Here is a 22,674-nt window from a genome sequence, read left to right on the forward strand (position 1 = left end):
TTCTGGTCTCCAAGAATGTGTATGAGAGTAGTTTTATGGACTGAACACAGCATTGTGAGCAAGGGATTTTCAAATTCAAATGTAGGCTCTGTCACGGAATAGCCGTTTGGCTTAGTGCAAGCCAATTAACCTCTGTTGGTTGAATTCTGCTGTCCCTTGTATCTTTGTAATTCCAACAAATCGGTGGAATTACGCCATCTCAAATGAGAATAGAAATGGGTCGGTCTTCTGCCCTGTCTGGCAGGGTTGCTCTCCAAGCTAGCAGAAGTAAGGTATTCAGTGTAGGTAAGCTGGAGGTGTGATTGCATGGGCTGGCCTTGGGAGCAGTATCAGAGAGGTAGCTGAGTTAGTCTGTATCTTCAAAAACAACAAGAAGTCCTGGGGCACCTTATAGACTAATGGATAGTTTGAAGCATAAGCTTTTTTGAGCAAAGACCATCTGATGAAGCCGGTCTTTGCCCATGAAAGCTTATGCTTCAAACTAACTGTTAGTCTATAAGGTGCCACAGGACTTCTGGTTATAGGGGGAGCAGTGTTTCCTGTTAGCTGTGCACTTGTGTACCTGTTCAGGAGAGATTCAGATGTCACCCAGCTGATTAACAGAGCACTCACAGCTGGGTTTTTGTTTCCAGGTGTGATACATATTTGCACGTGCCTGGTACATGCAGAACACTTATTCCACACATGGATGGAAAAAATCCACATGTTGATGGAAAAGATTAGAGGAAACATTGATTGCAAGTACGGATGCAGGGTCCCTGGCGGACTTTGACAGCTCACACAGAAGCCCACATGACCATGTTTTACTGTTTGTTTTTTTTAAAGGCAGGCTGGATAGGCTACAGTTAGCACAGGTATGCCAACCTGTCCTGCAGTCACACCACCAGTTAAACCATATACATAACCTAAGTGTTGTCATCAGGTAAGCGGATCGTTTAAGTGCTGCTGTGTTGTAACATCTGTTAAGCCACTTTTCTATTTCCTTCTTTTTTGCCTTCTAGGGCTGAGCCAGTTCTTTCACGAATCCAGGAAAACCGGAAGAGGGTTATTCTTCCATCAATTGATAATATCAAGCAGGACACTTTTGAGGTGCAGCGTTATGAGAACTCTGCCCACGGATACAGCTGGGAGTTATGGTGTATGTACATTAGCCCTCCCAAAGACTGGTGGGATTCTGGTGATCCTTCACTGCCGATCAGGTATGTTGTGGAGCTGAGGACAGAGAGAACCACTGAAATGGAATTACTGGTAGAATAAGGAAGATGGCCACAAGGTTGAGACTAGAGAGTAAAAGGGATTTCACTTTTATAAGCAGAGGAGTATATTATTTCATATTGCAGTCATAACTCAGGTCATCAGCAAGGGACCAGGAACAGTGTTCCCTCTAATTATGCCAGCTGCGGGTGGAATAAATTTTGTTATGTGCACCACAGCATGTGTGGGTGTGCACCACCAATAGAAACACTTGCTGCCCACCGTGGGCAGCTGTGGGTGCTCTGCTGATCAGCTGGGCAGCACCTGAATCTCTCCTGAGTAGCCTCGCAAGCATTTAGCTTACAGGGAGCACTGACCAGGACCCCATCAACTACATATCTGAGAGAGTTTGTCTGTCTGTCTGTTCAAGAACTCCACCCAAACAATAAGAGTTCGGAACACCGTATTCAGTATACAGCTTCCTCTTCTCATAACTTACAACAAGGTCAGGCTTTGGTTGTGCCAGGTCAGTGGATTCCAGGCCCTGGAATGAGATTGCTTCTCATAAAACCATATGGAAAAGAGACAGAATCGCCAAGCAGATGAAAGCGGTTGTCTGGGGCGTGCCCCTCCCCCACATCCAGGACTGTTCCCACCCCCATACCTCCCAACCCGGGGGTGGGGATGAAGCTCCCGCTCCTGATTCCTATGGGAACATTGCTGTCTGTTCCCCTTCATCAGGGAGAGAGGGGAAAGCACACAGTTCGCTGCATTCCTGGCTTGGGAGTGCAGGAAACGAACAAACCTGGACCTACCCCAGCTGGGAAACATGCAGATCTGCCCACTGGAGCTAGAGTGGCCATAGAGAGGCGCTTCACACCCAGCCCCAAGCTGCCGAGTTTGTCATCACTTCCTCGGCAGCCTGCATACTGAACCCCTCCTTCCCTCCCCCATCCCCAGAGCAGTGATTTAAGTGAAGCATGTACGTTTTCCTTTTATTTTCCAAAAAGCAAGAATCAATTGAGGATCCAATCAACACTAGGTAAATTGTGTAGTGCTAAATAATAATGTGCCACACCAATGCTCTTACAGTGTAAGCACCTTGTTACATTGTACAAGCACAGGTTTTAATTGCAGATTTTAAAAGGGTCTTTACTAGAAATTAATTCACTTTACTATATTGTTAGCTTTTTAAAATTCATGGGGAATCATGATTTTTCTCAAATAATCCAATTTGTGGGACAACGTCTAAGCAGCCACAGGAATCTATTTACCTGCTACGATATATTGCTCTTTTATAATGTGTTGCTCTGGATTTGGCTGTTAGGAAGGTTTTACCAGATAGCATAATTTGCCTACTGTTGGGAAAACTCCCATATTTTTGTCTCAGCTCCAAAAATATAGTATCTAAGCTGTGAATCCATTTTCTTTAAATATGGGTTTAAATCCCCACTGACAACACAATGAGGAGGATATCTCCTCACTAAAAAGGTGTATCCTGGAAAAATATGTTGTTTTGTTTGTTTGAACTGAGTGTGTGAATAGCCATTGTAACAAATGACTGGGCGAAATGGTGAATTGTCCATCTCTTGACATTTTCAAACCTAGATTTAGATGCCTTTCTGGAAAACATAAGTTATTGGGTGCAATATAGGGATACATTTAAAGGCTTGTGATACACAGCAGGTCAGACTAGATCAGTGTTTCTCAACCAAGGGTATTGTGTACCCTTGGGTTTCACCGAGATCTTCCAAGGGTACATCAGCTCATCTAGATACTTGCGTGGTTTTACAACAGGCTAAATAAAAAACATGAGGAAAGTCAGTACAATCTAAAAGTTCATTCACACAGTGACTTGTTTCTACTGCTTCATATGTCTTATGCTGAAGTGTAAGTACCCTATTTCTATTCCAATTCATGTATTTTTGATAAGAAGTTAGAAAGTCAGCAAGTTTCCAATAGTAGTAGTCTGCTGTGATGGTTTTGTAAGTAGCTTTTTGGTAAGTAGCTTTTAAGTGAGGTGCAACTTCGTGGTATGTGAAACAAATTTAACTCCTGAAAAGGGCACAGTAATCTGGAAAGGTTGAATGACACTTGTTTCAAGACCTCAGATTACCTTAGGACCATGTTTCTCAGCCAGTGGCATGTGTACCAATAGGGGTATGTGAGAGAAGTCTGGAGGTACTTATGAATTTGTTTTTTGAAAAAGGGGTACTTCATAAAAAAAAAAAAGGGGGGGGGGTTGAGAACCACTGGACCAGATGATGTAATGTTGCCTTCTGGCCTTCACCTCTAGGAATCTGGGTCCTAAGGATATGCTAACAGCATAGTCATTCTTACAATTTCCTATTCCACCGTAACTCTTCAGTGACCAAAGTGATGGATATGGAAGAAATAGCAACAAATGCAAGTGAGCTGCCTAGCTCCCATGGACCTACAGTAGGATCTGAGCACCAAACTCTCTTATGTACCTTTGAAGATTTTCCCTAAAGTACCTTTAAAAGTGCAGAAAAGAATGCAGTGGATGGGAGTGGAGACTTCTTCTGGTGGTTCACTTGTGAATAACATATATTATTGGTCTTATTCTGGTGCCCCGGGCCCCAACAGGCCTTCCGATAGGGTGGAGTTAAAGGGGGCAGTTTCCTCTGTGCATGGCATTTCAAAGGGGCCCAGAGCTTTGGCCGCTGCTGCTGCTACTTTGGCAGCATCAGCTGGAGCTCTGGGCCCCTTTGAGTAAGAACATAAGAAGGGCCACACTGGGTCAGACCAAAGATTCGTCCATCCCACTATCCTGTCTTCTGACAGTGGCCAATGCCAGGTGCTTGAGAGGGAGTGAACAGAGCAGGCACTCATTGAGTGTTCTGTCTCCTGTCACCCATTTCCAACCTCAGACAAACAGAGGCTAGGGACACCATTCCGACCAATCCTGGTTAGTAGCCATTGAGGGACCTGAGCACCCGGAATGTATCTAGTTCTTTTTTGAACCCACTTAAAGTCCTGGTTTCAATTGCCTCAGCAGCGTGACTGCACCGCTGCATGTGGCTGTGAGGGAAGGGGGCCCACCACGACAATCCGGGCGGCGCTGAGGGCCGAATGCCCTATCCCCCACCCCTCCTTCCTTTGGCCCCACCCCTTCTGGGGTGCAGAGCTGGTCCCCCTCCCACCTTGCCCAGGGTGCTGCTGGGCTCTAGTTTTGATGTCTCTTCGTAGCATACAGACTGGCAAGGTCCTTTCTCCTAAATGTTTACAAATAAAAAGATATGGGATGTAGAAAGAGTGAGTGAAAGGGCAACAATCTGCCTAATCTCTGCTAATGTATAAATTGACATTTTTATTATTCTCCCCTAAGCCTGGCTGACATTTGTTGATAGATTTCCTATGATTTGAAGGGTTGGATCAGAGTTGCATGAACCAAGAACTGCGTGAAAGCCCAAAGGCGTAGGTGGGAAAGTGGGCAGGAGAAGGCTGACATTGTGTGCAGCATGGATGAGCACAGGATGGATGAAATGTGAGGAAGGAGATGCTGACTGCAGAAGGGGTAGAGTCAGTGTCTGGATATGAAAAATGGAGATGATGTGTTCAGAACGATAAGGAGTCCACCTGGTCTGTTACCCTTCCCTACTTCCCTAGGTGCTGCCTTCTGCATGAGTCATGGGTCTGTTGTTCACTTGCTCCTCCTCATGCTAGGGCAGGTGATCTGCCATGTCCCTGCTAAGTAATTCTGGGCTGCTTCTAAAATAAGACCAGAACATGACTCTTTTTATTCAAGTCTGCGTTTTCCTGCCCGGGCTGCTGTTTATGACTAAACTGTAGCTCTCCCGTGTAGTGTCGGGAGCATCTGGATGGAGGCAAAGATGTTTCTCTGGTGATCAAGAGGCTGTCATTTTTTAAAGTATTTATTTTCCACACAAAAGTGAATGACCTGCACAGAGGACCATCCTTTAGTTGCCTCTTCTGTTAAGGAGCGGGAGCCCTGACTGCAGGTTTTGGGGTACGGATTCTCCAGCTATGGAACTCACCTCTATAGGAAACTGTTGAGGGCAAGAATGTAACAAGATTCAAAAAGGGTTTGGACATTTATAAGGATATGGAGATGCTGATAGTTCCATGGAGGCCATGGCTTTGTGGAGCACTGGGAGGTTTTGTGCTTTGTGTACAAGTGGTTGCAGGTTCATATGCCCTCTAACCTGTCTCAGAGCAGGTGAAAACTCTCAGCAGGGGCCAGGAGCTCAGTGCAGAAACGACTCTGACAGTGCCCGGTGGTTCCCCCCACGACGTGGTAGCCAACTGACGTGCGGGCGAGCTGGGGCCAGAACCCGGGGTCCTCAAGGGAGGGGGAATCCCACCACCCAACGGCAGGAGGAGTAACGCAGTCACCAAAGAGCAATGGAACTCCACCTAAGGTCCGCCCGCCCCCTAGCAGGCAGGCACCCAGTCAGAGAGAGAAGATGACAATACTGGTTTAAAGTATAACTAACAAGAAATTTATTAGCACAAATAACAACAGGCAAAAACACAACAGCAACAGTAAAACAAACACATAAACCAGTTCATTAAATTATTATCTCTAATCTTAACTATAATTAACTTACAAGTACGATTTTGAAGTCCATTTTGGATCCTTGTAGTATTATATTTATTGCTCCGCAAAGGAAAGTATGTGCGTTAGGAGAAGGGAAATGGAAGGAAGGAAAGGGAGTCTGGGCCGGGGCGCTACTCCCGGCCCAAGTGGCCAGTGGTGGAGGCCGCCAGCTCCTTTTGCCCTCAGCTGACCTCCTAACCCCAGCCCTTTCCCGGGGCTTTTTGCCCACTCGGGTGAAAGAGATAAGGAGGGAACAAAGGGGAAACACTTATTACTTACTTATCCTAAGCACTCTATTACTAAACAATCTATCATGACATTAACTACTACGAAACATTACCCTATTATATCTAATAAAACATTTTTTAATCAAGTGTGGCTTTTGTATGATGTAGGCTAAATAGGCCCGGCCACATGGGGTCAGGCCCCCAGGCACTACCCTCCCGCCGTCGGAGAAAGGCACAGTGAGGGCTATGCTCCCTCACTCCCCTGTAAGGGGTCCTGGTGCCTACCAAATGTCTCTAGGAAAGATAAATGTATGAGTTCTTATATAATGTATGAGGCCTGGCTGAGCCTTGGGCCTTATCAGTTTTATGTGTCCGGTGAATGCGATGTCCAGTCCGGTGTATGGGTCACAGTAGGTAAGATGTCCAGTCCGGTAGAATAGTCAGTTGACCCCAGCGCGCGTGCAGCTTGTGTGCGGTGGTGTGGCAGGAGGAGCAGCGATGATTGGATGATGTTGGTGGGCCCTCGGTTTCCCCACCAGGCATGCAGTACCCATGGCCGGAGCCACGGGCCAGTTCGCCACCCAGTGAGTACGCCGGAGGGCCCACTTGCTGCTCCTTGACGCAAGCACGGTGCTGGGGTTCGTAGGGGCGCTGGTACGGTGGCGCCGCTTCGCAGCTCCTAGCTTCCCTCGGAGGAGGCTGGGCCGCAGCGATTGGCTCTTTTAGCAGTACTGCCCAAAGGCAGATACTGAAGTGATTCGCTCAGCTCAGTAGCAGCGCCCCCTTGAAAGGGGAGGCGTCCCAGTGATTTCTCTCAGCCCTGGGCAGACCCACTCAGAGAGCGGTTGCCACTGCGATTTCTCAGCTCTGAGACAGAGCCCTCTTCAGCTCTCAGGCAGAGCCACAGTGATTTCCCAGCTCTGAGGCAGAGCCCCCCCCCCAGAGGGAGGGTTGCCACAGTGATTCAGCTCTGACAGAACCACCTAGAGGGCTGCTGTCACAGTAATTCTACCCCGCAGCTCTGGTCACAATGCTGCAGGGGTCTTGCTTGCAGTCTTCCCAGGGCGAGTGTCCAGTCCAGGAAAGTGAGGCGGAATGACTCCGAATGGGCTGCGAGCCCTAGATTTATAGGGGGTTTACATGATTATTCATAAGGTAATTTCCATATTCATGATTTGTGTTACAGTTCTCAATCAGGTCCTCTCTCTCGGCCGAAGGTTCTGGAAGCTGGCAGAAGCCCGCTCCCTTTGACCAATCAGAGGGCTCTGTTTGAGTCCTAGCTTCATGGATTCAAGTTACTGGGGGAGCTGACTGCCCCAAAATGGCCGTAGGTGGGGCCACAAAATGGCGGCCTATAAGCTTTTAGTTTATCCATGTCCCTGTATAGGTTTTACCTCAGCCAGAGGCTTGTTTCCCCTGACACATGGGAGCGATTATGTCCTAGAGGTAAAAATCCCCGACAGACTCTGTTAGCTTCTTGAGCCTGTGTTATTCAGGAGGTCAGACTAGATTGTCACCATGGTCACTTCCTGCCATAACATTTACACATGGTAAATAAAAATTATGGAAGTGATGTCAAGCCCTGTTCTTCAGGATGTAAGACAACCATGAATGACCAGAGATCAGGTTAAGCCTTAATGTGGAGGGCAGATGACCTCATAACTGCTGACTGCTGAATTCTATCATCTGCCTCTGGAAGATCTATTTCTGGCACCTTTTGGAGTCAGTACAGGCCCACCAACAGGTGGGGGCAAAAGTGGGCAACTGTCCCAGGGCCTGTCAATTCTAAGCGCCCTTTAAGTCGCTGCTAGGGTCCTTTATGACAAGTTCTGGGCAGCTGTAAAGATTGGGAGGATGGCCAGCATGGTGCTCTTGAAACAGCACCGAGGACTGGCTGTGCCTGGCCTCACCCGTTCCTTCTTAGGCCCCGTCCCTTTCAGCAGCACAGAGACAACCCCTTCCCACCTTGCCCAGGATGAGGCATGGCTGTCAGCTCCACTGAGACAGATTATTGGACTGTGTGCACTTCAGGTCTCAGACACTGAGGCAGTTCCCATGTTTCCGACTGCCACCTTAGCTCCTGTGTAAGGAGCCCAGGAAGACAAAACAGAAAAGCAGAGATCTGTGAAGACAGGTGGAGATACACTGTGGATCCAGACTAGCGGTAGCAAAGGGTGTCAGCATAATCATTTGTCTTCACTTCATTAGTGAGTCCAGTAACATGGACACTGGCCTTTCAAGATGAGAGGACTTAAATCTGTAAAGTCAGAATCAAAGGCTTAGGGAGAATATGGATTGAAAGGCACAATAGTTTCCAATAGCTACATGGCAAAGGAATGCCAAGTCAGAGACAATAGCCTCAGAGTGATGTTAAATAATTTAACAACTTGGTCTAAAAACGTTCTCAATATACAATAGGATTTCAAAGCACTTTGGAAATTTGAATTAAGTCGAAGTAGATGTGTGTATAATATACTGTCTCTTTCCATTGTAATGGGGGGACTATATGCAAACAGAAATAAACTGCTTCAGTTTTTATTGGTTTTTGCTGTATAATGCTGTGAACTCTACATTTGTCATATGTGAAAGGAAGAGCCATGTATTACTCTGGGTAATTATCAGAGGTGAAAGTAATATGGTAGGCCTAGGTAAGACATACTGGCAAGAGAGTGCCCAGCAAGGTCTGGTATGCTGTATCAGTTTTTATATCCAATAGGGCGTATTGGAGAGCTACTGTACCACCTCCCAGCCCCTCTACAGTGCTGTTTCTACTCTGACTCCCTCTGTACAGCAGCAGCCCTGCAGGAGAACAGGACTGGAGGGTTGTGGGAGGCTGGGAGAGGTACAGCAGCTGGTGCTGGCATCCTGTTCCTTTCCTGACAGGTTGCCCCTCCCGGCCAGGAAAGGAGCCCCAACCCCGCCCAATCGGCTCTGTCCGTCCACAGGACGGCTGCTGTAGAGATGTAGCTGGAGAAGAGGCAGCTCAGTGGAGGGGCACAGAATGGGGATGAGCCTTTTGCTGCTTTCCCCACTGGCAGGGGCAGAGCATGGAAAGCAGCAGCAGCACTGGGCCTTTGTTGAGTCTCAAGGAACCTTCCACGCTTTCTGAGAACTACGCTTTCCTCAAACCTCCGGGAGTGTTGCCTGTCATTTTTTTTCATAGGAATCTTTTTCAATAATTTGCAGTTTATTCAGGAGATTAATTTAAATGCTTGACACAAAGTTATTCCCCTTTTGCTAATAAAGTAATTATTTATAGATGAATTAATATGTGCAAAGTGGAAAAGTTTGGGGCTAAGCAACCATCTTCATCTCAAATACCATAAGACCCTGATAATTGATTAGGAGGGACCTGATGTAAATTTTGAATACCATGAATCATCTCCTCTTGAATTTTTCTTCCTATAATGTGAAAGGATCTGCTATATAAAGATGTCCTGTCTTTTAGCACTTTTTTCCACATGCAAACAACTTATGAATAGACCTTCCTTATCAAGCTATCTGACCTAATATTGACCAACTCTACCAAAAAGATAAAATGTTTACAATGTAAAGGATCGCACCTAAATGATAACTCCCACAATGAGAAGTCAAAAAGTAGCATTTGAAACAGCCATCTCAGATGTCCTTTGAATCGTCGCCATTGAGCTTAAGTTGCATTTCTTGATGGAATATTTGGTATGGACGTACATAGTGTCTGTGTGTCCAGTATTTTGTCATTAATGGTTATTGATCAGCATTTGTTGGGAGTTCAAAGAAATAACAGACTGGAAAGAAAGGAAAAACTCGATACCTTGTGTTCTGCAAGATGTACCAAAAGGTCACTTGGAAATGCTGTGAAATCACTGATTGATTATTGTGTCCAAAAGCAGCACATTTTAAAGCTGAAATTTACCTTCTCTCAATGCTCAAAGAATTATTAATTTCACAGCTGGCAGAGTCTGAGTTCCAAGCCTTGTACAGTGCATGGGTGGGATTCTGAGCCTCCCACAGATGTGATGCTATTTCAAAAGGAACCGTTCTCCTCTCTCCTTCTTTCAGTTCACTGAAGTCAGACTCACCGAAACAGAACCATTATAGCAGTTACCAATATTTGGAAGATTTATGGCCAGACATGCTGATCATACTATATGCACAATAGCCTTATGGTTTATTAGGATGAATCCCAGATGCCTCAGATTCCAGAGCTCCAATTCAGAAAAGAAATTAAACACACACTTAAATCGTTTCTTCTTCAGGAAAGGGGTTCAGCATATGCTTGAACTTAAGTGCCCTTCTCAACTAGAGACACATGCCTGACTTGACACTTGGCATCGTCATATTTCTCTGGGGGTGGTAGTACAATATGCTTGCCCCTGTGCAGAACAGACTATCTTGGAGCTTTGCTGTGCAGTCTGTAGGTCTGTTGACAATGTTGTGAACATAACAATCCCAAATGGTCATAATAGGATTTCCTGACATTTTCGGTGTACCTTATACACTCGACTGGACAGATCAATTCAATCTGACATGCAAACACACTGCTGCTGAATACGTTTACTTAGCAAAAGGCCCTCTTAATGTCCTGGAGCTATGGAAGCACACTTATAAGGCTGTCCTAGAGACGACATTTAAACAGCTTATTCTGACAGCTCTGAAACAGCTTAGCTGATTGAGCTGGATAACGTTATATGAGTTTGTTTTTGTTATTTGACTTAGCATTTCATTTCTTTCATAGAATCATAGAACCCTGGAATTGGAAAGAACCTCAAGAGGTCTTCATGTCCAGTGCCTTGCCCTCACAGCAGGACCAAGTACCATCCAGAGTCTCTAGACCATACCTGTTAGGTGTTTATCAAACCTGCTCTTAAGTATCTCCAGTGGTGAAGATTCTACAACTTCCTTAGGCAGTTTATTCCAGTGCTTAATCATCCTGACTGGAGGTTTTCCCTAATGTCCAACCTAACCCTTCCTTGCTGCAGTTTAAGCTCGTTGCTCCTTGTCCTGTCCTTAGAGGCCAAGGAGAACAATGTTTCTCCTCCTACTTGTAAACCACTATCATGCCTCCTCTTGGTCTTCTCTTTTCTAAACTAAACAAGCCCAGTTCTTTCAGTCTTCCCTCGTAGCCCATGTTCTCTAGACCTTTAATCATTCTTGTTCCTCTTCTCTGGCCCCTTTCCAATTTCTCCAATTCTTTCCTGAAATGTGGTGCCAGAACTGGACACAATACTCCGACTGAGGCCTAATCAGTGCAGAGTAGAATGGAAGAATGACTTCTCGTGTCTTGCTCACCACACTACTGTTAATGCATTAAGTGCCAATGGTTCGTTTAAATGCTGTGTTTATTTTTTAAAGTTCATTGCAAATATGCTAATTTTTGCAATCAGTGTCGAGAGTTACTGATTGCCAAAAACTAGGAATGCAGGAGGGATTTCTTGGGAAGAAGAACTTAGCCAAAGTACCTTCTGACTTAACTTACTGGGATATCTGAGTGCCTTGCAAACATTAGTAGTTTTATCGTCACAAGGTACCTGCAGTTATCCCTGTTATACAGATGGCACACAGGTCAAGATTTTCAAGAGATCAGTGACTTTGGATGCCTCAGTCCTTGGTTACCCAACATGAGATACCTTGTGAGTGCACAATTTTCAGAGCATGGGTGCCCAGGAATCGTGACTGGTGAGGGGACCTTTTGGGGTCGGAGGGATCGCCAGCCATCTGCCCCTGCCGTACTCTGCCTATCTCTTCACCTAGAAGTGCTGGGGCGGTTTCGGTCCTCCCCTGGAATGGCGTGACCCAAAAGCAGTGCAAAATTTCTACCTGATCTCAGGCTGCACTGCTCTGAGGGAGGGGTGGGGCTGCCCCCACACTCACTGGAAGCAGTGTGGTGTTGATGGTGAGTGTGGAGGAGAGGATACCAGGGTTACACATGACCTCTGTGTGGCCCTTCCTACACATCACTCCTGGCTGGTGCCCAGCACTTTCTGAAAATGAAGCCCCATTAAAGTGTCTCTAGTTGAACTGCTAGTTATTCCTGAAAATTTTGATCAGGGAAATTAACTAGCCCAAGATAAGGGACAGCTATTGGTAGAGCAGACAATGATGATAATACAATCTGGGTTTGTTTATTTGTTTCTATTTATTTAATACAGATGTGCACGCGCGCGCGCTCTCTTACACACGCACACACACACACACACACACACGAGTTTCATCAGTAGGTCTTTACATTTTTTCAAAGCAGGTGAGTATCTCTGTCCTCATTTTATAAGTGGGGAAAACAAGGCAAAAAGATATGAAGTCATTGCCCAAGGTCACCCAGCAGGCCAAACCTGTAGCAGAATACAGATTCTCAGATTGGGCCTGATAATCCAGCTCAGATCTCCTGAGTACCCATCTAGTGCCTAAATCACAAAACCGTCCAATATTCTATGATATTATGTACTTTTATAAAAGCCCCTCGTGGTGCCAGGGGGAAAACTCGCACTGTAAAGCACTAATGTGCATGTGTACGTCTATGTGTGTGTATATACAAATAGGGTTACATTGGGGCCCTCTGCTACAGTGAACGGGTGTTTTCTCTGCTAACACTCGATAAAATTCCACATGAGAAATCCTTCCTCCTTGACGTTATTGGAAACTGCAGCTGCTCACCATCTTGGAAAACCTTGCAGTCTCTCTTAGTACATAAGGCTAGTGCCACTTCCCAAGCCCATTGATGTCCTAATGCTTCTCCCAGTCCTAACTTGGAGGGTCAATAGGATTTGCACCTTGGGAAGGATGTATGTGAACAGATGCTGATGCAACACTGGGGTTTAAGTGTAGAAACAAATTTTATAGGACCACGGGAAACTTGGCCACAACCATGATGAGTGGTCATCCAGCTAGCTAAAATCATGCCGGGCTGTTGACAGATGAGAGAGTTCTAGATTAGAGAAGTTCAACCTGTAAATTTAGTGCCTGCTTTATCACCACTCATTGGTATGTAGCTTTTCTGCCAGGTACAGCCAGCAGTAGCTAGGGCTGGGTTCAATATCTAGAGGTTCCTCTCCTTTCATCCAACACAGAAACCAGCTCAAGGCCCCATCCAGTAATCTGGAAAATTCACACACCACCCCTGGGTGCCTCTGAGGCAATGCTTCCCCACTCGTGGAACAGAGTCTAAGCATAGAAAAGAAACTTTTAACACGAGGGAAGGAAGTAACTTGTCTTTAATTAGGAAAAACATCACAAAACAGAGTTCATAAACATAAATCATGAGTAAAAGTCCCACCCCAAGTAGGCTGGGTGATGTCCTCTACTTCTCAGGTTCTTAGTTCAGCAATCTAAATATCCCTTTCATATGCTCACTAGTTCTCTGCACTCCACTCGCAGTTGCTGCCATTGGTCAGAGCAGACTCAGAGTTCAGATCTGCTTTTGCAGAGCTCACCTCCCATCGTGGGTGGAGGGAGATGGAAAAGAATCTTACTCCGTTGATCACTTGCTAGCCACTTGCTCACTGCTGTCTGCCACCGCCCTGTTGGCCGCTTTATGCGCCTCTCTGCTGCTGCCCTACTGGCTGTTTGTTGCACCTCTCTGCTGCCATGCTGGCCACTCATCACATCTCTCCCTCACTCTGCTGACTGTCAGTAACCATTTGCTGCCATCCATTTCTTGCCTGTGATTTCTGCTCAGCAGACTCAAGTGATTTCAGCTCCTAGCAAGCAGGGTAGAAGAAACATGGCTCCAGCACAGTTAACATAAGAAAGAGGCACTTAGTGATGCCAGTTTAGCTGTTGGTGACCATTGGTGGTGGTGATGAAAACAGTCAAACCAATCCAGGCAGGGGAGTTTATTTAGCCTCCTGACCAGAATGATCTTCCCTTGCCCCATCTTCCCTCAGGGCTTCACAGTGTTTTCCTAGCTACCAGTGAGCCCTTCCCTTTGGAATAATTTAGCACAGTCCTGCTTATATATATATTCAATTACAAACATTGGTAGCTATATTTCAGCTATCCCTGCATTCATTACAAGGATTGCTAGTGTCAGATCACAAATTAAGTTGATTACAACGAGCAGTTACATCTGCTGAATATTAGTAAAACTAAGGAAAACAGAAGCAAACTGCATCTACATAGACACACCCAGGGTCTCTCCCCACGTGCAGCTAGCTGCAGGAGAAGAGCTCCTTCAGATCCTGCTTACATCTGGGTTCCTCCTTCTAGCAGGCAAGCTCTTGAGAATCCTTGCCAGCTACACTTGAAGTCCTTGTTTTGCATAGGACAAGCACATATTTTTAGATTGGCCGTACTGTCAAATACATGTCCCAGAATAACCTCTGTGGTCATGCATTCTGATGGCAAATGAGTTCTCACTCTCAGGGGAACTCACTTCCATACCACTTCCTAACCTTTTGCAGGTTAACATATTACGACAGCACATCAAAACTGCAGTAGATTGATTTGGGCAAGCCTGCTTAGCTATTTAACCATAATTCAAGTAATAGGGTGGCATTTTCTTCCGAAGACCTCTATTATCTCTGAGTTTATGCGGACAATTAATCAGGGATGACAATGGCAGGACCTCATAAGATTAGGTAGCATTACTGTGGTTATTTATTGTTTCCTTGGTGTTGATTATGCTGATAAATCCCAGAACATCTCTGGAAACTGACTTTAGACAAAATGCAGGATTACTTAATTTTTTATTTTTGGAAGGCTTGCTGCTTTTAATGAGTGTGCAAACTGTACTAAGATTTTGGTTCCTCTGTAAACATAGCGACTGGAATTTTCAAAGTGACTCAGCAATTGCTGTCAAGGAATTCAGTGGTAAAACTCTCTTTGATTTCAGCATAAGACAGTGACTGATCCACATTGAATGTTTTGAACACCAAGCATGGGCTTTCTGAATAATACTTTGTGGATGTTTGAATATAAAATGACTATGTAGCTATCATCTGAGCTGTTTAGATAGATAGGTACTGAAAGTGGAGGGTGGGCACCTATATATGCACTCCTGCTATGAATTTCTACAACAAAATCTAACTGCTCACATTCCTTCCAAATCCACTTTTTTCCCTCCAAATCCACTATTTGCTGCCATCCATTTCTTGGCTGTGATTTCTGCTCAGCAGCCTCAAGTGAATGCAGCTCCTAGCAAACAGAGTAGAAGAAACATGGCTCCAGCACAATTAACATCAGAAAGAGACACTTAGTGATGCTGGTTTAGCTGTTGGTGACCATCAGTCTTGTAATGCACCAAAGGGGTTGTATCCCCTTGTGTCACCAGGCCCAACTTGCAGCTGAGCCTTGGGTTAGTTGTTTGGGCTCAGTCTGTGGCCAGAACAAGGCTATGGAAGGGGGATGGAGCCACACGCCTGTCTGTGGTGCCTGCAGCCCCCTGAGGGGGAGAAAGGAAAACAGGCTCAGTCCCCCTCTCTGCTCACACAGGGGATGGAACTGCTGTGGGGATTTTCATAACATCAACCGGAAGCGGACAGGGAGCTGCAGACAGGGGAGTTTAAGAGGGAGGAGAGCGAGTGAGCCTGCCGCTGAAGAAGCTACCAGGTGAGAGTGCTGATCTCTGGGTGAGTGAGCGTGTACTTTAACTGTTGGCAATTGAACTGCCATTTTGATTCCAGGTGGAGGGAGTTTCAGTTTCAGTTGGAACTACCTGCCTGACCTTTATGAAAACAGCCAAACCAATCCAGGCAGGGGATTTTATTTAGCCTCCTGACCAGAATGTTCATAGTCATTTTATATTCAAACATCCTTCATGCTATAAAAGCAAAAAGAAGCCCCCCTGCAGCAGCCAGCTTGGCCTCACACCTGGCCCTGAAAGTTAATAAATCTGCTTAATTTCAGACAACAAAGAGAACCTGTTTCAGACCGGAGAGCTCTTCACTGAGAACAGGCTATTGCCATCTCCTTCTTTTAAACTGAAGCAGCGTCTAGGAGCTCTCTTTATTTAAAGAAGATGGAATACTTCTGTTGGATTGTAGGAAGTAAGGCAGTGGCTATGCCATGCGCATTGTGTGGACATTCTTTTTGTGTTTGGTCCTTCACTCACTGAAATCCAAGGCAAAATTCCCCTTGACTTCGGTGCATGGGGGGGAATCAGAGCCATAGCCTGGTCTGGGAAGCTTGCTTACAAGTCAGATTTCACTTCAATGTACTGTTGCTGGAGAGGCCTTTGGTAACAAACACCTTTGCATTTAAACTTTTAAATGAATAATCATAAGGCAGCATTATTTTATGTGATTCTAGTCTCCAAATGAGCTAATCATATGAGTAGATTGTTCTTTCTTAATGCATTTCAGAACTTTTCCTTTCAGCTCTGCCTGGAATGAAGCAGATGAGAAATGTATGATGGGTGGAGAATGAACTGATTTATTTTTTAAAGACCAAACCAGGTTTGTTTGGGGTTCAGCTTAAAGGACACAGCAGATTTGGGTTAGGATCTTACTTTATCTGAACTCTTTTTGCCCAGCCCACAATTATTACATTTTCTACCACCTTCAAAGTGCTGTATTTTACAGGAAGCTTTTACCTCTCTCACATTGGATTTATCTTTTGGTGATGTGCTTTGCCATGACAAGCCAAGCTATGTGATTTGAATTTTGAATTTTTGTATGTGAGAAAAAAGATAATGATGATATTCACTAGAGAACTCAGCCAGGCTCTCACTGGGAAGGCTGAATACCCCCCACTACTTATACAAGGTGACTTTACTCTGCAGAGGTATACTTTAAGGTCCCAAACTTTGCACAGATTTCCTGAGGCACAGGGAACTCTGTGAGAGGTTCAGATAGTTGAAGGCTATCACAGCTTTAACTGTCTGTCATGCATTTCAGAAAGAATTCTATGCCTGGTAATTTTTAATGTTGTGGCATTCAGTGCCATGTGTCGAGAAAAGGAACATCTGATAATTTTGTAACGTCTGGTTTAAATAGATTAACAGATTTGTCTCATTGCCTGAAGAGCTAAACAACCTTCATTATTGAAGGATCGCAACTGTGCTTTAGGTCTAGTAGTTCCTTTTAATTAGTAGAAGTGGAGATGTTAGAAATTGACCCATGAAAAATAATAAACCTTTCCAGGTAGGTCAGCACTATACCTTGATTCAGAGAGCCATCTTTTTCCCAAGGCTGTTGTGATGAGGAATGACAGCTACAGGTGGGTCTCCTTGTAAGCCAACAGCCTGATCCAGCACTCACTGGAACCAATGAATAGACTCCCATTTCAGTGGGCTTTAATTCAGGTTCCCATGGAAATCATCAGAAACCTTTCTTGAAGGCTTTGAAAGTGGGCCCAAAAAAAAAGAAACCTTTGGGGCTTGTGCACACATGAAAGTTTTACCTGATATGGTTAAACCAGTCCAACCCTCCAGCATGGACACAGTTATTTTACAGGTTGACCCTCTCTAGTCAAACACTCTCTGCTCTGGCAACATCTACAGTCCAGCATGATTTTAGTTAGCCAGATGTCCACTTACCATGTGTGGCCAAGTTTTCTGCAGTCCCATAAAGTTTGTTTCCAGCCCCCTAGTGCTGGCTCTTCATTCTGTGCTTTTATTCAGCTCTAATTTACCCCGGAATGACTTCTAAGAGTCCAGTAAGCAGTGGACGTATTGGTGGTGATGCTAGACAATATTGACCTCCCGTGGTTGGGCAAATTCTCTGGTTCAGCACAGGTCAGGTCCTGAGGATGCTAGTTGAGTGGTTCAACCGGTAAGGTTAAAGTGTGTATACCTGTATAACTTATTCCCATCTGGGAAGAGAAATAACTATACTAGTATAAATCACTTTTAGACCAGTATAACTATCCAGGTTAGAGTTTTACTACTGTAGTAATTTCAGTAATAAATTACCTTCCTAGCTATACTGGTAAATTTTATTAGTGTAGAGCAGGCATCAGTCACACAAGTAGCCCTACTGAAGTCAAAGTTACTTGCAGTGGACTTGACCTGTAATTTATAAAGCATTTATGGGATGAAAGTTACTAAAGGCAAATAAATATTCTCAATAAGAGTTAAAAAACCAAACACACTGAGGCAAGAAAAATTCAATGAATTTGTGTCCTGCTGGAAGAATTGCTTCTAAGTTGTCCATAGGCTGGATCTGTAAGTCAGAACCAAACTGAGCCTTTTCTGTAGTCTGTTCACATTTCTTCCCCCAGAAGAAAAGCTGTATTTGATGGATTATACTAGTGTCTTTTATTTTAAATCATAAACTGAGGAAAAATATTCTGGGGGGGAGGGGAAATTGGGTCTTTGAATGTCTTTTTTTTTTTTTTTTATTTTAACAGATGGCAGTTAAACGATTTATTGGCTAGGAATAATCCATTCTGATTAAGAAGCTAAGTATGTAATGACTTCTGCGGTGCGTGTTCAAAACAAAGAAGTGATAATAAACTCGATCGCACTTAATGACAAAATACAGCAGCCTGTCATCAAAGGGACTTAAAAGGGAACATGTGAGTGTGAATGCTGAGGGCTATGGTTTCCTTTTATGTGCACTTCCATTCACTGTCTTTCACCCAGTGATACATAATCAGGCATAGTTTAGATTAAAAGATGCTTATTGTCACATCTGTGGAAGAAGGAAGTGTTTGCTCCCTGACTGGTCTGTGCTGCCTCTTCAGGGGAATGTTGGAGTCTTTACAAACTGCATGTTTTATCTTGGGCATCTAAATTATATGAAAGAACAGTGAATAAGCTAAAAGTTTTCCCGTTGGCTAAGAAAGGGAGAAGCTCACACTGTATGGGTTAGTGTGTTTTGGCTGAGAAGCGGCGGTAGTTCACAGAAGATGACTCCACTTATGAGAGATGTTCAAGCTACAGACTTTTTGTAGAGTCAGTCGGTGTTGAGGGACGACTCAGACCTCTCTTTCCTGTTGTGTGCCATGCACTGAATCAGATCAGACTGAAAGGTTTGATTTTAAAATGAATTTAAGGCTATCAAACCTTAACAGCTATCAGAATTGCTATTACTGAGGGCAAGCAGCATCTCTTGCAAGGCCGCGTTGCTGTGCGCTTTGGGCCACATGCTAGTCCCACAGGTGAAAAAGTACAAAGCTTTGAAAGAGGATTTTCTGAACTCTGGACCACAGAGACCTTGTTGCCAGCTTTTTTGCCAGTTGGTCAGCCATTGAAACAACGCAAACTTTTAACACAATATTGCACCCACCGGAGCTATATTTTGGAAAGACCCTCGTAGAGAGTCAGCTCTTTTTATTATCATCGGGTCATCATGTTCCTCCCCAAAAGGAGAGACTGGAATCAGTTTTACTTCTCTGCAATTAGTTGTTACCCTTGAGAAAGCCTGCTTAAGCAGCATTCTTAGTGGGTCCCTTTTTTTTTTTTTTTTTTTTTTTTTTTAAAATGCCATTTTAAAAAAAAAAAAGGCTCAGGATGGTAGGGTGTTTTGCTCATGGAATCTATTCATATGTAAATGAAAACATGCTCTGGTGTTAGCTGAATTGTTGATGATCCAAAACAAATTTCTTTCCAGTAAATACCACAAAATTACCTCATCGAGAGGGACAAGCATGTGAAAAGCTTTGGCTCTCAGTGGAAAGAGCAGAGATCCAACCAGGCATTTGTGAACTCTGAATCATGCACTGCCCATTTAATACTCCAATGCCAGGGCTTGAGAGCAACACTGTCGCTTTTGATCTTATTTTACTAGGGAGTTGAGTTGTCGTCATTTTTCCATTTTTTTTCCTAAAGCACAAAAAATAGCACAATACTGAATATTTTAAAACAAGTGCTGCTTCCCCACTATGTGCAATATGAGGTTTTAGGTCCTACACTTGGTTTTAATTCCCAAGTGCCCTGTAGTTAATCCACTTTTGAACTGTACAGATTCTTCCTAATGGGTGATAGTTGTTCATATTAGTCTCCATCAAGGCTGTTCACCAACTCTGGCACTTCAAAGACAGAAGGTGGGGGCCTGCAAAAACTTGAAAGTAGCTTTCCACTACAGGTTTCTGCTTAAAAAAAAATTTCCCCAAAGTTACAGATTCCCTGACCTTTGCTGACACGCTGCCACCATCCAAGTGCAAAAAAGTCCCTTGGAGAAATCAGGAAGACACACCTGGGACTGTAGAGTACTCTCAAGCTCTTAAACTTTCCCTCTGGAGGGAGCTTGTAAGCAAACTGTAATTTCTTGATAGCTGACCTTGCTGTCTTAGGCACATGCACACAGAACATCCTGCCCTCTGGGACACAGGAATCAGATCACAGTTTTAAAAAAGTGATTTTTATCAACCAAAGAAAGAAGCCATACTTGATAAGCATACTTGGTTGCTAGGTGTTCCAGAGCAACTGAAGAAGGTAGATTAAAGCACAGAGAATTGCTTCTCTGGAATTCAGATGGAAAGGTGGTGTACAGGAGGGTATATAATACAGCACAGACAAAACCCACAAACCAAAAACATAAAGACAATAACCTGATCACATCTAACTCTAAACATTTCCTGTTCACTTACATACCTGTTTTTGCAAGGTTCAGACCTTGCCAGGTATGGATATGGGGTGAAAATTCCATGCCTGGTTAATTCACCTCTGTATCTCTGCTCTGGCCACACAAAAAGACTGCAGCAGACAGATCACTGCTTCAGTTCAGATCTCACACTCCCTTCCCATTGCTTCACCTGGCTCCCTGCCACCAGTTCCTGGAGATTTTGAGGGACCTGGGGGTCTCTGGATTTAACCCTTTACAAGTAATTTAGTTAAATAAATGGTTGGGATGTCTGGAAAATGATATCAAGTATCGGAGGGATGGATCTGTAACAGCAACGAAGGGTCCTGTGGCACCTTATAGACTAACAGAAAAGTTTTGAGCATGAGCTTTCGTGGGCACAGATAAAGTGAGTCTTTGCTCTTGAAAGCTCATGCTCAAAACTTTTCTGTTAGTCTATAAGGTGCCACAGGACCCTTCGTTGCTGTTAGAAAATGATAGAAGCCCTCCCTTCCATCAGCCCCTAAATAGCACACTCTCTGTTCTGGTTAATTTCTGAATGCATGCATTGTTTGTTTGACTAGATAACTCCTGCCTCACCATGTCAAAGCAATTAACATAGAGGGGGCCACACTACACAGAAGTCTGAGGTTCTCTCCCAGACCATAGCCTTATCAGACATCATGCATGTCCCCAGCTTTGGGTCTGTTGAGGCCCCCCATTCTGTTCTTTGATCTGCACCTTCATAATCCCCCCAGCAGTAAAGCCTGACAGAGCAAGGTATTTACCAGAAAACCGTTGCCTGGGGCCTAGAGTCCTGCAGCTGACTGGCTGGCTGATTAGACCTGTCCACTGCATTTGAGGAAAAGCTGAAACTTAATTAACTGGCCTATATAAAGCAGGACCTGGAGAACCACAAAGCAATGAGACCGAGCACCCTGCTCTGAACGGACGACTGCTGGAGCTATTGCAGAGAGGAATTGCTCCAGAAACCAAGCAGACAGAAGGGGAACGTGTGGAGTCTTTTCTTTCAGAGGATCTGAGGTAAAAGCTAGAAAATTTAGGTTACTGAAGTTACTGCTGTGAGGTTCAGATGTGGGGAAGGCATTATTTGGCCTGTATAGAGTCTGCAAAGTTTTGGTTGGTTTCTTGAGAAGGCTTAAAATAAAACAACTAACTCTGGATTCTTTGAGAAAGCTCAGACAGAACTAACCCAGCAAGGGAGCTCGTTCATCAAGAGCAAATCCTGGTCTTGTAGGAGGAGCATGCTATACGATAGGTCTCAGTCCCTTTAGACACATGCTTAAACTTATGTGTGAGGTATTGTCCCATCGAAGCCAATGGAATTAATGAGTCTATGCAGCCCATGGTCCCTTTCCCACGTCTTCCCTCAGTTACCTCAGTTTGCTAGCTCTTTCCTCAGAGCCTCCGCAAGAAGAGACTTCACACATTCCTCTTCTGTTTTCTTTATTTCTGGAATTAGCATTGTTCTGACAAAGTACGTGTTCAGTAGTGTGTTACATCTGTGCATCACTAAGGAGAGAGTTGTCCTGCTGTCACACTCAGATGAGCTTTTCCATCTGTGTTTCACTGAGGTTCATAAAGCAGTGTCTGGTACCATCGTATCTCCCTACCCGTCCATCTTTATTGCAGACAGTGCCGTCTTCTGGCAGTAGGAAAAACGTGGTTCAACTTCTGACTTTACCCAGCACAGTCCTTTTGTGATGGCATTTACCAGGCACTAATTCATGAATGAGCAATTGTAGCCTCAATTTACTACCACCTGTTTATCCTGTTTTCCCTCCAGGACAAGTAATTCAGAAAGAAATGACATAAAATAATTAAGCATGTGGTTGTCAATCTCTTGGCTTGGTGCAGCAAGCTCTGAAAGTTCTTTGTTAATTTTCAAGAAGCCAGTTCTATTGGAAAATGAGAATGAAAGTCACCGTCTATCAGTGTCTGCAGGGAGCTCTTTCTTTCTATAGCCAAATAATCTCTTCCCCCATCACTGCTGCCATCGCATCACTCTTTTTCCCCTTAAAGTAAACTTTCATATCCAGCAGCCCCAGGACTGGGAGGTTGCTGGATATTTAAATATGCTGGATAACAAAATTCAGCCCCCCAACCTGCCGCACAAGTGGTGGCTCCCACTCAACCACTGCCCTGTTACATTGTTGGTGGGGATGGCAGGGAGCACCACAAGGAGAGCTGCTTTGGGCAGCAGGCTGGGAGTTGCTCTGGGGGCAGCAGC

The 22,674-nt window shown here is 44.6% G+C and overlaps 1 protein-coding gene across 4 annotated transcripts in view; it reads left to right on the forward strand.

Annotated features, from left to right (window-relative positions):
- The window catches only part of GALNT17 (polypeptide N-acetylgalactosaminyltransferase 17), a 500,944-nt gene that overhangs the window by 141,082 nt on the left and 337,188 nt on the right, over positions 1–22,674 (forward strand). For all 4 annotated transcript variants that reach the window (XR_012648117.1, XR_012648116.1, XR_012648115.1 and 1 more), the window contains exon 5: positions 1,002–1,199. Coding sequence is in view for 1 of the 4 variants with exons in the window: in XM_075013719.1 (XP_074869820.1) it covers positions 1,002–1,199 (198 nt within the window). In the remaining 3 variants the exon portion in view is untranslated. The remainder of the gene's footprint in view (positions 1–1,001; positions 1,200–22,674) is intronic.

Source organism: Carettochelys insculpta, chromosome 19 (assembly GCF_033958435.1).
Source record: "Carettochelys insculpta isolate YL-2023 chromosome 19, ASM3395843v1, whole genome shotgun sequence".
Lineage (NCBI taxonomy): Eukaryota > Metazoa > Chordata > Testudines > Carettochelyidae > Carettochelys > Carettochelys insculpta.